The sequence below is a fragment of the Nicotiana sylvestris genome, chromosome 10, assembly GCF_000393655.2.
Source record: "Nicotiana sylvestris chromosome 10, ASM39365v2, whole genome shotgun sequence".
NCBI lineage: Eukaryota > Viridiplantae > Streptophyta > Magnoliopsida > Solanales > Solanaceae > Nicotiana > Nicotiana sylvestris.
The window spans coordinates 50,970,088-50,985,588 of record NC_091066.1 but is presented as its reverse complement, the minus strand read 5'-3'; the positions used below and the strand labels follow the sequence as shown (position 1 = coordinate 50,985,588).

At 39.7% G+C, this 15,501-nt stretch overlaps 1 protein-coding gene across 1 annotated transcript; it reads right to left on the bottom strand.

The window, feature by feature from the left end:
* Nucleotides 1–319: 319 nt before the first annotated feature.
* Nucleotides 320–1,733, bottom strand: LOC138879322 (uncharacterized). The gene is made up of 4 exons (XM_070158928.1): nt 1,680–1,733; nt 933–1,103; nt 737–862; nt 320–682 (listed from the first exon to the last, which is right to left on the bottom strand). The coding sequence occupies exons 1-4, from the start codon at nt 1,731–1,733 to the stop codon at nt 320–322; spliced, it is 714 nt and encodes a 237-aa protein (XP_070015029.1).
* Nucleotides 1,734–15,501: the final 13,768 nt, after the last annotated feature.

Genomic DNA, 15,501 nt, shown 5'->3' with positions numbered 1-15,501 from the left:
GACTCGGAGACTTATCCCGAAATAGTTAAATAAATATGCTTGAAGGCAAATACGTAAGAGCCTGCGAGCTAACCTCACGTGCCCCAAGGCCGAACTATAAACCTAAAGGTTTTTTCTCAAAGGCCAATTTGCCTGGCTAATCGTTGATAAAACGTCAAAACTCAAAAACAAAGAAAGACATACACAAGCAAATAGAAATCCATGGAAGGAGAAAATCAAAAAGTTTCTTTATATAAGCACGTATGAAACTATGCAAAGGTTACATTTGCAAAAGTTCTCCAAGAACACTATATAAAGAATCAAGAAGAAAGGGTCTAAACTACGTCCCCCTCGGGGACTGTGGCCCATCGGCCTTTTCCTCATTATCCTCGGCATTAGACAAAAGGAACTTGGCGTCGTATTCATCCGCCCTAGACTGCGCTATCTCCTCCGAGAGATCAAAGTCCCTAGCATAAATATCTTCAAGGGTTTCCCTCCAAGATTTACATCGGGCATACTCATTGCTTTTGCTCTCCCGATCGAAATCATCGCTCAATTTAACTCGAGCATCAACAGGGCCTTTTAAGTAGACAACCACTATCTTTTCAGACTTAGCCCGAATCTCTTCAGCCTTAGCTTTGGCGTTCACGACCTCGGCCTTTAGCTTCAAAAGATCAGACTCGAGATTTGCAATCTTGCTTGTCTGAACCAAGCTGCTTTCACCGGCATTCCGAAGTTATATCTCGAGGGCAGAAACCTTAGCCAAAGCATTCTTCTCGGCCGCAATATGGGCATCCATCTGAGCCTCTAGCTCATTGCACTCACGCTTGGCTTGACCAACTTCAACCCAAAGGCATTCCAGGTCCTCCGTCTTTTTCTGCAACTAAAGTATACAAAACATTAGCCTCAAAAGATAGAAGAAGAAGCATGCACCCCCTTGGAACAAAAATTACCTGCTCCTCGAGGTAGCTTTCGTAGTTCATACTTCGACTCGCCTCATACCGCAAGTGTGCCAACTCGTCTTCCCTTTCATCGTAAAGAAGCCTGAGGGATTTCTCCCCATCCATAGTTTTTCGCAGCATGGCCTCATAGCGAAGCAGCTCAGACTTGAGCTTGTTAAAATCCTATGGAAGAGAAGCTTGATAAGAGAATGAAAATTGCAAAAACTATAAAACCAATACGATCGGCTAAGACTCACCACAGAGTAGAGCCGTTGAGCTTCTTTAAAAGTCAAGCACACATCCACTAGCCCGGCTCCATCAACCCCTCGGAACCACTCTCTATTGGTATACGGTCACCCGATATATGCAGCTCCTGGCTTCGAACATCCCTCAAAGTGATTTCGATGGGAGAAGAAGTCGGCGGCAGAGAACCCTCGCTCCTCGAGGTACCTTCAATGAGAAAAGATGATGGCAGTGGAGGAGGTACCGTTTTTCTAAAACAAGAGATCTCGGGCACTGTAGGCTCAGCTAATACATCCTCTCTGAGGCCCCGGCTTGGACTCGTCTTGCTATAAGTATCGTCGCCCTGCGAAGGCCCCTTTTGCTTGATATTATCATTCCTCGGTCCCGAAGCTGACGATCCTTCTCCGAGAGTGCACGATCTCGCCTCGAAGAACTCCTCAATGCCTACGATGACGAGGTTAGTAAGCATAAAAAGAAAGTGTCTTTCAAAAAAAGAGAAAATCACATAGCAGTTACCGTGGTGTTTTGCTTCCCACCTACCCTTAGAGAAGTATTGCCACCTATGCCCATCATAAGTCGAATGGTCGCCAACTTCTAAGCCCAATCCATCAGGTCGGGGACCTCATATGGCATCCATGTAATTGCTGCAGAAAGGGAAAGAAAGGCGCATTTACGGAGCCCACGTCCACCATAAACAAAACAACAAAAGCAAAAGTGTACCACTAACGTGTAAAATTCCATTCCTCGGGAAACGACAGAAACTCCACGGGGATAATGTCAACAGTCCGTACTCGGACGAATTGGCTTATCCATCCCCGATCCCCATATTCTTCATCATCGACAACGAAGGGCCTGGTGGATCGGCATCGTAGGGTCAGCAGGCCTCGGTGGTAAAAAGGCTGATACAGCCTGATAAGATGGCTAAGGGTGAACTCGAGCCCTGCTTCCTCTGCAAAGAATTGCATCATCAGTACTATCCTCCAAAACGACGAATGAACCTGTGCCAAGGTAGCCCGATACTTTCAATAGAAGTCGAACACAACCTTATCAAGGGGACCCAGCGTAAAAGGGTACGTGTATACGTTCAAAACCCCTCAGAGTGATCCGTAATGCTCTCCTCCGAGGAAGGTACCTGCAGTACTACCTTTTTTCCCCATCCACAATCTTTCCTCACTGACTCAAGGTGCCCCTTTCCTATTAAAGAAATAAACTTCGAGGCATACTCCCAATGACCTCGAATGTTGGGAGGTTTCTCTGATGAAAAATCCCCCCCTCGAAACAAAATATCCCGAGGTTGGCTCGCCTGGCACCAGCGGCATACCACCAACTAGGCGGGAACCAGAGGCGGAACTTCCTCCTCCTTGCTGAACGGATCCTGGCATCCAGGCATAATTGTGGTAAAATCAGAGAATTGGAGCGGGAATTTGAGTGAGGGCTTCAAAGTTAAAATAGTGAAAGACCTAACACAGGAAAGAAGAACTCTGTGAAAGGGGATAGCTACTCAAGATAGCGTAATCCTCAAAGGAAGGAAGACAAACCTATATATATAGAGAAAGCGGTAATTGTTTGTCTGCCTCAAAGACCAATTAAAAAATACTGACTAAACCTTTATTGCTTTGAGAAGATGTACCGGCGGGATCTCCTCGATCGTTTCATAACTATGTCATATAATTTACGCTTCCATACGATGTTTTAGGATCAAAGACCCCCGCATCAACCTAGCCTCGAGATGGTACCCGATCTCGAGGACCTCCGTCAAAAAAGAAGAAAGGCTCTAAGGAGCCATCAATATCACCACAAGCCTCTAGATGGTACCCGATCTCGAGGACCTCCATCAAAAAAGAAGAAAGGCTCTAAGGAGCCATCAATATCATTACAATTCTCGAGATGGTACCCGATCTCGAGGACCTCCGTCAGAAAAGAAGAAAGGCTCTAAGGAGCCATCAATATCATTACAAGCCTCGAGATAATACCCGATCTCGAGGACCTCCGTCAAAAAAGAAGAAAGGCTCTAAGGAGCCATCAATATCAATACGAGCCTCGAGATGGTACCCAATCTCGAGGACCTCCATCAAAAAGAAGATAGGCTCTAAGGAGCCATTAATATCACTATGAGTCTCGAGATGGTACTCGATCTCAAGGATCCCTGTCAAAACGTAAGATAAGCTCTAAAGAGCTACTCATATGTAAGCCCACCTCGAGGCGGTATCCTGCCTTGAGGATTTCTACTATTACGACTGCGGGGTCATTCACCTGATCCCTTGGCCCTCGAGCTACCTGAGCTCGAGCCAGTTCACACTCAAGAATTACTGATGAAGCCTTAGGGTTACCTTCACTCTAAGTTCAAACCATGTTTTTTAGGCCACCGGAACTTGGGCTAAATCTCACTCGGGGATTGTCTATGAAAATCCTAGGGCTATCTTTATTCTCAGGCGTTTGTGAAAATTCTCCCTCGAAGACTACCAACAAGGTCTAAATGGAGCTAAGTTTGTTCTAAAAATCGAGGCCCTATTCTCACTCGATTAAAAATCTCCAGCTTCGGTAGTCTAAGTTTGTCCGGGTTGACCTGGACTTGGTCCGACAGATGGAAAAGGCTTTCAGGGAAAATCATATTGACCAATCAAGAACCTAGGGAATACCTACACTCGAGTCCGGTATTCGGTCCAATCGGGAGTGTCACATGCTCAGATTCTTCACAAATGCAAATAAAAAGGAATCCAACATAAATCAGAGACAAATCGAAGAAACATCTTTGCACTAATAAATCATTATTACAAAAGCCCACGAGGGGTCCTTACATATGTTTACAAAAGCCCATGAGGGGTCCTTACACAGAAACAAAGAAGCAAAAAAACATATATAACAGCTACAATCCTAATCTGCTCTCGGGTGTACATCTTCGGGGGCAGTATCTTCGAGAACCATTTCTTCGGGGGACTCATCTTGGTCTTTCAAAGGGTATCTTCAACATTGAAGAAGAAGCAGAAAATGATGAGGAAGAAGAAGAAAAAGATGAAGAAGAAGCAGAAAAAGATGAAGAAATGGTTGGGTGAAAACTCTAGCGAGTATGGGTCTCGCCAGCACTACTATTGTGAATCCACTTCTTGAGACGTTGCACCGGTGTGGGATGCAACAAGTAGTAGATGGCACCACCTCACTCCATGAAAAGCAAAAGGAGCAAGGCGCCGCACCGGGTAATTAGGGGATATGAGTAGAAGTTCGTAGTCCGCATATCCTTTAATGCGAAGATAATTTGAGATTTCTCTCTCATTGCTTCAGGACAACAACAACAATAACAAATCAGTACAATCCCACTCGGTAGGGAAAAGCTCTGGGAAAAGGCCATAGCATAACTGATGAGAACACTGCCATGAGACCTTAAGACCATGGGACTCAAATATGGGAAATAACAATGGATAAGGATGAAGAGAAGAAAGGGTGTAAAAGGCTATTGAAGAACGTTTGAATGAAGTTTGGGTTCAAGAAGGCTTCCATTTATAGAAAGGGCGGCAGCGTAACTGATTGCACAATCGATGTCTTTGAAAGACGTACTGACATACGCAATCATTGCGTTTTTGGGAAATGGACCGGAGGCGATATTATCACTTTGGAGAATATAAACCGACAGTGCATTGAATAATTCTGGAAAGATGAACTGACGGGACGCCTCAGTTATCACAAAGGCTTACATCATAAGTATGACATCATCGCGGGAAGTTCGAAGAGATGGATATCAAAGTCATTTCTTATCGTTTCACTATATGAAATGCGGGGACTATTTGTATGCGGTAAAATCGAAGGGTCCAATTTTCGGTCATTACGACGCTTCATAAGAACGTTTCCATAGGCTCGAGATTATGGTCAAGATTAACACCCGAGGGGTTATCGACGCCCAACCTTGGGGCTGTGTAGATCGATAGTTATGGTGAAAAAGTGGGAAGCTCCCAAGGCATAAGACTAAAGCTGACCTACTCTATTTGGCTAGTTCAAGCCCATACCGTGGCATTAAATAGTTGTACCAACCATGTATCTTTGTAATTAATGCATTTGTACTATATTGGGATTCTCCCTCATATATAAAGGGGACCCTTGTTATTTTGTAAAGGATCTGATACACAATATTGAATACACAACAACATTCTCTCTGCTCTCTAACTCAACATATTCTCTTGATTTCACTACCTATATTTATTGCTTATACTTATAGTGTTCTATTTATTGTTATTCATTTATTGCTCATTATTGGTCATAAAAGGCTTCTATCAAGGCCATCATAACTATTAATCCTCCATCGACTATCCTCAACAGGACATCCGACTCGACCTCGAGGCCCCGAATACGCAAGCTCAAGGTCGTGATTATTAGCCATTTGGTTTGGTTATCACATTGTTTTCAAGCTATTACCTTGTTTTCAAGTCTTTTACTTAGCATCCATTGCCTAACAATTAGCATAAAAATAGATCACGTATTTTTAAAACCACAAAATCAAATCTAATTGTTATTATCATTTTCGCGATAAACAAACACTATTAGGAGCATGATTCTGTAGAAAACCTTAGGGATTCCATGTTACAATCTATAAACTTGCATACCTATTGAAAGGCTTGATCATGTCCTAGATGTCTTTGACAACCTTTGTAAATGATTAAGTCATGACTATGTTGCCTGAATTTTCATTGTTGGCTCACTTTAAAAGTGTTAAGATAGTAATATCAACCTATGGATGTGCTGAAAGAAAAACCAATCAGCTCACACTAGGTTTGCCACACTCAAGAAACTTATGTATATACTGAGTTGTTGTTGTATAGCTTTTCCTTTCTTGGAATATTACTCTGCCCTAAGTTTATACCTTTGTAATATGCTTATAATGCTCACATATATGTGTTTCAGAATCATATCTTTAGAATTCATGTGAAATATGTTTGTTTGGTAATCCAGTATATACTATATATTCTTATGTTATGAGGGAAAGTATATATTTTGTGGTAGGCTATGCTATAGCATTTAGTTTACATTGAAAGGGCCTCGTTGGCATTTAAACCTGTAAGGAAAATATGTTGTTAGTGTTTAAGGGTATTTGGGAGTGGAGTTCGACTCTAGGTTGGGCTGCCCTCCCGGCACAAGCATTGCCCTGGGCCTTGAGTCTTGGGAACTTTGAAGTATCGGGGGATTCAAAGGAAGCATCGACAATAACAACAACGACCCAGTGTAATCCCACAAGTGGGGTATGGATTCAAAGGAAGCATCGACCTTGAGTGGAATTTTCTCCTTAGCCCTTAATTCATTGACACATTTAGTTCTTTGGGGGTTTAATGTTTAATGACAACGAAAGGTTTTCAATGTGAGTTATGTGCTAAGTAAAACCACCACATTAATATAATTTCCCACATAATTGATTATTCGTTGTTTCAATTATCTGTCTATATACTTATCATGTATATTTGAATATGTTGAGAATGTGGGAATACTTACCTTCTTTTATCCTTTTTGGGCATGTATACATTTGGGCCTGCTGAGTTCCTAAGGAACTCAGACCCAAACCAGTCTTGCTGCATTTCATGAAGAGTCCAATCGCTATAGTCGCGCCTCTCAATTGTTGGGTCTACCTTATTAAGGCCCAATCATCAGAGTCCAGTCTTCTCTCCCTTACTTCTTTCGTTACTGCTCATTATTTCCATAGCTTGGCTTACTACTTTCATTACTTTTGCTTACTACCTTTGTTGGCTTATTGTATTTCATTATCATGTATTCAACACTCATATATTAGATCATGTGCTTTATCTTCGTACTTTATACTACAAGAAATATAGGCAAAGTCTAACTAATGTAACAATTAAGAGGAATTAATTGGTAATTAATCTTCGCCCCTGTAAATTATCATTTGCTCATCTTGTATACTCACCTTTCTTGAAGATTTTGTGAAGCTCAGGCCCATAATCAAACAACAACCAAGTTGCAAAGAGAAATTAAAATTGAATCATTGGTTTTTTCTAACAAGGAATGAAACCAGATTTTCATGAAAAGCAATAACGAAACGATCACCCAAATTAATTTTCAAAGACTCCCCTTCTTCGGAATTTTAAGAAAAATCGAGGTACATATAGAATCGCTTTTTCTTGTGTACATCTTCTAAAATTGTACAAGCATTTGTTCTTCAAGGTAATCACTTTCTCAACTTAATAATTACAAGCCTTAAAATATAGACCACTTTCAAAACTCGCTTAACCTTCAATAACTCTTTTATAATCCCACACTCTTGTTAAGTCTTACACATATACATTCCCTTTGGTATATAGTAAACCATGTCTTAGTAATAATTAAGCATAGTATAAATAATTGATTCCTTAAAATTAGTCTAAGTCGTATGGAGCTACCTCAGGTAGATTTTAAGGAGTGCTTAAAACCTTCCTCTTAAAAGAACAAAAACCCTTTCCTATAATCGTATTGGTTCGCAGACCTATAATGAACACAACTTAGTAATTAAATAGGTACCCTAGTATGCCTTTAAATATTAGGTGGTGACTCTCTTTCATCAACAATAGAGAAACCACAAGTTGAATCCTGTCTTGACTAGTGAAAAATAGGGTGCAACAAAAGGAATAAAGTAAAATCCTTTTATTTTTATCTTGTTTCTTGTCCGAACGATGAATTAATTTTATCATTTGAAAGTTAATCGAGTACTTGAAATGCTAGTGTTGGAATGAACATGAGATTCTCTCTTCAAGAGCATCGTAAACATAAGAGGGCCCTCTCTTATAAAAGCCTCACAATAAAGGATTAGTTCCGAAAGAATTCATGCCCGGGATCCAAATACTATCGGGGAAAAAACACACCTGAAACCTTGCATAACTAGACGCAAAGAGAAAAATTTTGCGCAATACTTAGATGAAAAGGCACTTTTATATAAAAATAATGCCAAGCAACACAAGTACAAAAGTATGAAGTTAAAAACAAAAAGGAAAGAAAGCAAAAAAGCTAAACTATTGCATCCCCAGAACTCGGGGGAGGAGAAGCATCTGCGCCCCCAGGAATAGTAGGTGGATCTGTCGCAGGCTCGAGAGCTTAACCTTCATCATCCTCCCATTCAAGTTCTTCCTCAGTTCCCGAGAACTCAAAATCGGAACCAGAAGAGTCAATCGCATCAGGTTGGACCGGGAGACCCCGTCGGGCAGTTGACTCCAGCTCATGGGCCTTGGCGATCTCGGCATCAAAGTTAATGACTCCCGCTTTAGCCTCTTCCAAGGTTTTTCTCCTCATGTTATACATAGAATATATTTTTTCAACAATAAGGAAAGTTGCTCGGCACTAAAGTTCTTCCTTAAGCTAGGCAACCTCGATCGAAAGGTTATTCCGCTTGGATTTAGCAGCCTGAAGGCTAACGTCAAGGTCACGAAAAGTGGAGTTATAAACTTTATTGCTCTATGAATTATTTATGACTCCCGGTCATGCTTCTCTTCAGTAGCAGCAACATCTTCAACTTTGGAGTTCAAGGCTGCCTCCAAATTATTTAATCTTTCAGTAGAGGCAGCCTCGCGGTCCGCAGCAGTAATAACAATGTTTTGGACCTCGGACCACTTTGCCTTGGCCTCTTGAAATTGTACCCTTAATAGCGCGGCCACTTGGCTGAGGGTCACCACCTCTTTCTCACTTTGCTACAACTAAGCCTCCAACTCAACGGCCTTGGCAGCTTGTGCTTCTAGTGCCAGAAGGCGAGCAGCAATTTCATCCCGCTCGACCAACAGTTGATCCCGCTCGGATGTGAGTTTCTATTTATCAAGGATCAACTTTTGAAGGCCCTCGTATGCAATAAAGTTAGCCCGCAAAGCAAAATTCAAATCAAAAATCCTGTCATGACAAAGCTAGAAGAAACACTAAAGGGAACAAACATCGTATCTTTGTTGTGTTGTGCATGGAATTGTTTATCATACACTCTCCCGATAGAGAATGTATTTTATTCTAATATTTATCTGAAGCCAGATGCTTAAGATAATTAGCAAGTTCCACTGGTCGGGACAGCAGATGGCACCCGGTAGAGACCGAGAGGGAAATGCTCCTCCTCTTCTGAGGATTCGGAGGGGGAGAATAATTATGCCCTAAATTTCCATGGACTGGGAACTGGAGAATAGGGACATCCTTCTCTTGGGTGTTTGCGGCCGGTGGAGATGATGCAGCAGTTACTGGTGGAGAAGACATGATTGGTGAAGAAGGAGATGAAGTTGATGGTGTTGTGGGTTGAGAAGAAGTTGCGGCAAAAGCAGTGCTAGTTATTGGTTGCTCATCAACCAAAGACGGAAGATTCCCAGTACCCAGCCTCACTGTATCGGGAGCAGTGACTCGGGCTCAAAAGCGAGAGTTGGAATATTCTACCATATCATACTCTCCCCAGAGCGCTCGGGCGTCAGTTAGTGCTATTAGCTCAGCAAATTGAGCTTTCTATTGAGCTGATGAAGATTGTCGTCTCCTCTATAGGGAAGCCCCTTCATCACTGGCTCCCCCATCATCATCGATCACTAAAGTGGATGCGGCAAGCTCGGGCACAGTGTTCTTCACCCTTTTATTTTTACCCTCAACCGTAGAGGAATATCGCCTTTTTTGTTGCTTGTTCTCTAGATAGGGACTCCGAGAGGAACCACCTGCACCAGAAGTACATCCGAAGACACCCGTTCAGGTGAAGGCCTCGTGCATCAACCTCGTCGTATTGGCGGGATCAGCCAAAACATCCTCCTCACGGACGGTAACAGAGCCTTGTGGAAGAACTGAATTCAACAAAAGAAAAGTTAGCCAGTTCTCTTATATATGTTATAAAAACAAGATAAGTTCGAGAATCAACTTACCATGAATTTTGGCCTTCCATCCGTATTTAAGGGCCAGTTCTTTCCACCAACGGGTCTCAGGTGTAGGATTTCTAAAATATTCTGGACCTACTGGTCCAAGCCTTCATCCCTTAGTGGTGTCCTCTGAGTTGTTGAATAAGGAAAAGAGAAAGATCAGTAAAAGCATGGAACAACCTTTAATCAGGAAAAAAACGGACATTGAACTTACGTGTACAATTTCATGACTCGGGAAAAGATGGAGTTGTGGCCGGGATGATATCTTTGGTAGCAATTAAAATGAACCACTCCATATATTCACGGTCATTGTCATCATCCATGCTGGTGAGCAAAGCATGGTGACCACATTTGCTAAAGTTTATCATTCCCCAACGGAAACTCTTGGGGGAATAAAGGTTCATCAGTCGAGCTAGAGAGAGCTCTTCCCCCGTCTCATGGCATAGCGGCCGAAGATAGGCTACCGTCCACCACACAGAAGGGCCCACCTGTGTCAAGAAGACTTGATAGTGGAAGCAAAACTCCAAGATTACAGAGTTAAGTCCGCCGCTCAATGAGAATGGGCGCAAAGTGAAGGGATACATATAATAAAACCCTTCTTGGGGAAACTTACTCGTTCCACCAGATCGGGAGTGATGATGTTCAAATAATGGCAGCCACAATCTTCCTTCATGATAAGTTGGTATTTTACCAACTTCTCTTGTCTTTAAGCCTAGATTTTTGCTATGTTTGAGTGATAAAATCATGTGTTTAATGTTATATACTTCTATTTTATAGGTTCTCTCTGATTTAGAAGTGATCATGAAGAAACCAAGTGAAAACGAGTCAAAAAGACTTTGAAAAGAAGAAATCTGGAAAATGGCCTCAGATGTTGCAATTGCGACATCAATGTGGCAAATGCGAAGACAGCAGAGGTCACAATTGCGACAGAAGAATCGCAAATGCGAAGTCAAACTAGACAGTCAACCTTCGCAAATGCAAAGATCTCAATCGCAAATGCGAAAACCAGTGCACAGTGTCAAGTTCGCAATTGCGAACATAAGGATCGCAAATGTGATTTGCAATAGTAATCCTTGGGTTCGCAATTGCGAATATCGTGCTTCAGTTCTGGGCACTTCTGTCATTTCATATTTTTTGGCCCCAAACCCTTTAATACACGAACTAGCTCATTTGTAAAATATCTTTGGCTTATTTTTCTGTTCCTAGACTAGAGAAGGCAAGTTTTGGAGATAGGGTTCTTGCATACACACTTGGGTTTTGAAGATTTGAAGCTTTTAGTTGAGAATTTCTTACCCATTTATGTTCATTTCTTTATTTCCTTGCTTTGTATTGTATATCTAAGTGTATAGCATTTTTTTCAACACTTGAATCTTGTTTATGAGAATATTCATATTTAAAGTGTGGATTAAATATCTTGTTGTGCGTTTGTATTGAACAATTTTTATTTATTATGAAGTAAGTTATTGTTTCTTTAATTATTCTTGTTCTTTAATGTTTCCAAAGGGATTAGCTAACCCTAGAACTCGCCCATTAACTTTGAATTAATTTTGGGAAAGATAATTTGGTGTTGAAAAAGATTAATTAACAAGAACTTGAGACTTTAATCCTCACTTTATAGATTCTACTTGGGGATATGATTGAACTAGCTACTTGTAGCCATAATCGGGTGTGCTTAATCTTTTAATTGTTTTAGAGATAATTCCATTAGGAAGTCTTGTTAGTCTTTGGAAGAAGCTAATATAGAATTATTACCCGAGGCTAATTAACATAAACTCGCTCATATTTGTAAAATCGTCAAATACATTAGATCATTACTTGAGTGTAATTCACAATGCATCCATGCTTGTAGCCATTGATCATTTTACTTGCTTTCTAGGTTAGTTTTTATATTCGCATTTAGATATAAACATTTTCTCAAAACCTTTATAAGTATTTGGCTTAGCATAATAAGTGATAATTCTCTTACACGCCTAATAGCCTACATATTGTTCTCTGTGGGATTCGACCCCAACTCATAGTTGGGTCAATTATATTGCATGCGACTCTGTCCATTTACTTTTTAGTGGTGGATTTGGACGTCATTACTTCACAGCAGGAATACTGAAGGACGGATGGAAGAAGGGTACGCACCAACAGCCCATGTGCAGGAGTTAGTTAAAGGAAATGTCTCCTCAAAATCCTTGGTTGTACTGAGCTTTCTGGGGATAATGGTTCTCACTGTAGAAGGAGCAGCAACATCGGTGTTTTCTTTATTTTTTGAAGAGCTGGAGTTCTTGAAAGAGGAAGCCATGATTAGCAGATGAAAGTAGGAGTTCTTTGAAGGAGAAGATTAAAGAGGAGTGAAAGCTGGGAAAAGTTGGATGCAAAGAAGTTGAGAGAGTTTTGAAAAATTATGAAATGTAAAAGAAGAAGGATGAGGCGTATAAGTAAAGGAATGGGCGGCTAAAATCGTGGTCATGATTACCTTGAGAACCGGCGAAAGTACTGCTAAATCGTGGAGTGACACGTATTTGGGACATTAAATGCGGAGACGTGCGTCTAATGAAGCGTTAGAAACTTTTCAGATGAGATCAGAAAATTTTCCTCCGAGAAAGGTACCTTCACCAACTTCCCGATGGCACAAGGATGTGCCACCGAAAAGCAGGGGCACTATCTGTATAGGGTAAAAATCGGTTCATATTAAATACTCGTATAGTAGAGCGACACGCGGAACTAGAGATAGACGGAAAATGAGACAGATGGAAACCAAGACCGGGGGCAACAGCTTCAGTTAACACTGGAAAGCCCCCGAAGGGAATATTGCTAATAAAGATAAATGAGTATCTGCCACCCGGTAGCATTCAATGAAGAATATTCTGCAACATTAAATACACAATTATAGAGAATTATGACATTCACAGCCTGTCGTTACACATTCTTCAATGGCCCCCATAATTGTCATTTAAGAGGGGTTTGATCATAGGATCTTGTTCCCTAGGTACAACTATAAATAGTGATTTCAACCGCCATTGTAAGAACACAAATTTTCTGACAAACTTATATTATATAATATTCAAAAGCTCAATAATCCTTTATTTCTCGCCTACTAATACTTGTGTTACTGTCTTCGGAAGCTCCGCTCCCGGGACCAAAGCTATTCGTTGCTTTATTTCGATTTTAACGCTAAATCTTGCATTTTATTTAATTTATTAATTATATGGGATCAATCGATTCGCTTTTCTATAAACCACATACAAATTTAACTATACCGTTTTACGGGTAAACAATACTCTTATTTCATGTTTCATCTTGAATAAAATAATGTACAAATTATTGACACAAACTTACTACAAACATATTCAATACGGTAATCAAATGATGATGTGTTAGTTATGTGGAGAATGGAGATAATTATCTTTTCTAATATAGTTCACCAAACACTGCGTGGATTAACTATTTTTGTTAATCCCTCCAACCAAACACTCTATAGTATTTATTTTCTACAGAAATTTATGATTGACTTATTTTATCTTGTACCTCCAATTAAATGACCCCTCAGCACTCGAATCGAAGTGAGAGAATGTGTCCAAAATCGACAACCTGCACCTTATATCCCGTGCCTTCACAAGGTTTCCTTCAGTATTAATATATATTTAAAAAAATTACTTTGCTGTAAACTAAAAAACGAAGTACGACATTCGATTTGGACAAAACTCAGGAAAAAGGCATCTTTTAACAGATAGTTAATTGTAAGTGTTAAATAAAATTATTTTCCTGACTTTTCATAGTACTGTTCCGTTCAAACTTACATTCAATTGAAAATAGGATTGAAGGAGTCACGGGCTCATGGATTGCTTAGGAGTTAGGGTAGGATTGATATGTGGGGTTAATTATAAAGATTCGGATGCTCAACTACTCAAAGAAAAATTAAGAGAAAATATTGTAAAACTAAATATAATGGATAGAGTTTAATAACGTGAATATTTTTTTTTTATCGAAATAATAATAGGGGTGCGGCTAAGTTTTGCTGAGGTATGGACTGACTGCCTGCATGATTGATGTATTAAAATGAAGTCAACTTATGGTAGCTGTTCTGATTGATTATTTTAACACGTGACTAACTTAGGGATTGTTTGGTACGACGGATAGCAAAAATAATTCTGGGATAAAAATTTAGTACCGTCTTACTCCTTTGTTTGGTTACTAATCATAGGATAAGTTATTTCAGAATTAGAAATAGTACTAGAATAACTTATATCTGACAAATAATAGAATAATAATCCCAAAATAAATTATTTCAGGATAAATCAATAAAATTGACAATACGAGGATTAATGTACAGCATATCAAACCGTTCATAAAATTAAATGCTTAGTGCCGATTTAACTTTCTGTGGTTCACAGCTTTAGTAGGTTTATGGATAAAGATTAACCTTTTCTTTTTTCAGGAATAGTTGACATTCTCTCTTTCTTTTCGTTTTTTAAATATAAGGGAAAGTTCTGATGATTGTCATGATAATGGTTGAAGAAGATTAGAGATCCAATATTATTGGCGATGAATCTTCTTCCCCACTTTCCTCTTATTTCCCCTTTTAGAACAAGGGAGGAAAGAGAAAGAACAAAAAAATATGAACTTAAAAGGCAGGCTCATATGCGAATTAACTGAATTTATTAACGGAAGATGATAGAAAATGAGTTGAGATATCTGATGTATCTAAGTAGTCCTAATGATTAAATAACTTTTATTACTTTTCTCGCAGTATAGTACATTATTTAATTGAATCAACGAAATCTTTTATTTCTCTTGAGATTTCTTTAAAGGTCAATCAAGGACACGCTTTTTTCGGAGGTCTACGGCCATTATATGGCATAGAAGTCCTTACTAAAGTTAATATTACTATATATAGCGGCGGATCCAGAATTTACATTTAAGAAAGAATTATGTCACATGTCACTTGGCCCAACAACCTAACTGAAAATGGCCCAGGTTTGAAGTTCTTATGTTGTTTGGCCCGGGTTGTACATAACCTAAAAGAATCTTTTCATCATTTAGCCCATTATTAAATACTCAATTCCTCCACAGTCCATTACACACCTAAGCTTCTTGATATCTCTCTTTTATGCGTATTCTGCCTTATCATATAAGCGCACTTCAACTCCAAGAGTGAAGCTGATCTTTGAACAAGTTTAAAGTTGTTAAGTTACGAATTCTTCTCATCCTTGCTACTAGGTTTAGTATTCTCTTCGTTCAAGTGTATATAATCATAAAACCTCCATTATTGGAGCTCAAGTTTCTCAAATCTAAAATTTGATTGGTTAAAATAAACTCCATTGAAGGCTAAAGCTTTAAGTTTGAACCATATTTGAGATTTTGGGTTTGAAAGCCTACTCAGATCTAAGATTTGAGATTAATTTTGAAATGGGTGTTATTGGGTTTGCTTGAAAACATGATTGGGCGTTGTTCTAATTGATTGGAAACATCAAGAGGAATTCAAAGCTTAAATTTGAAGTGATTTAGAGCATATTTGAGCT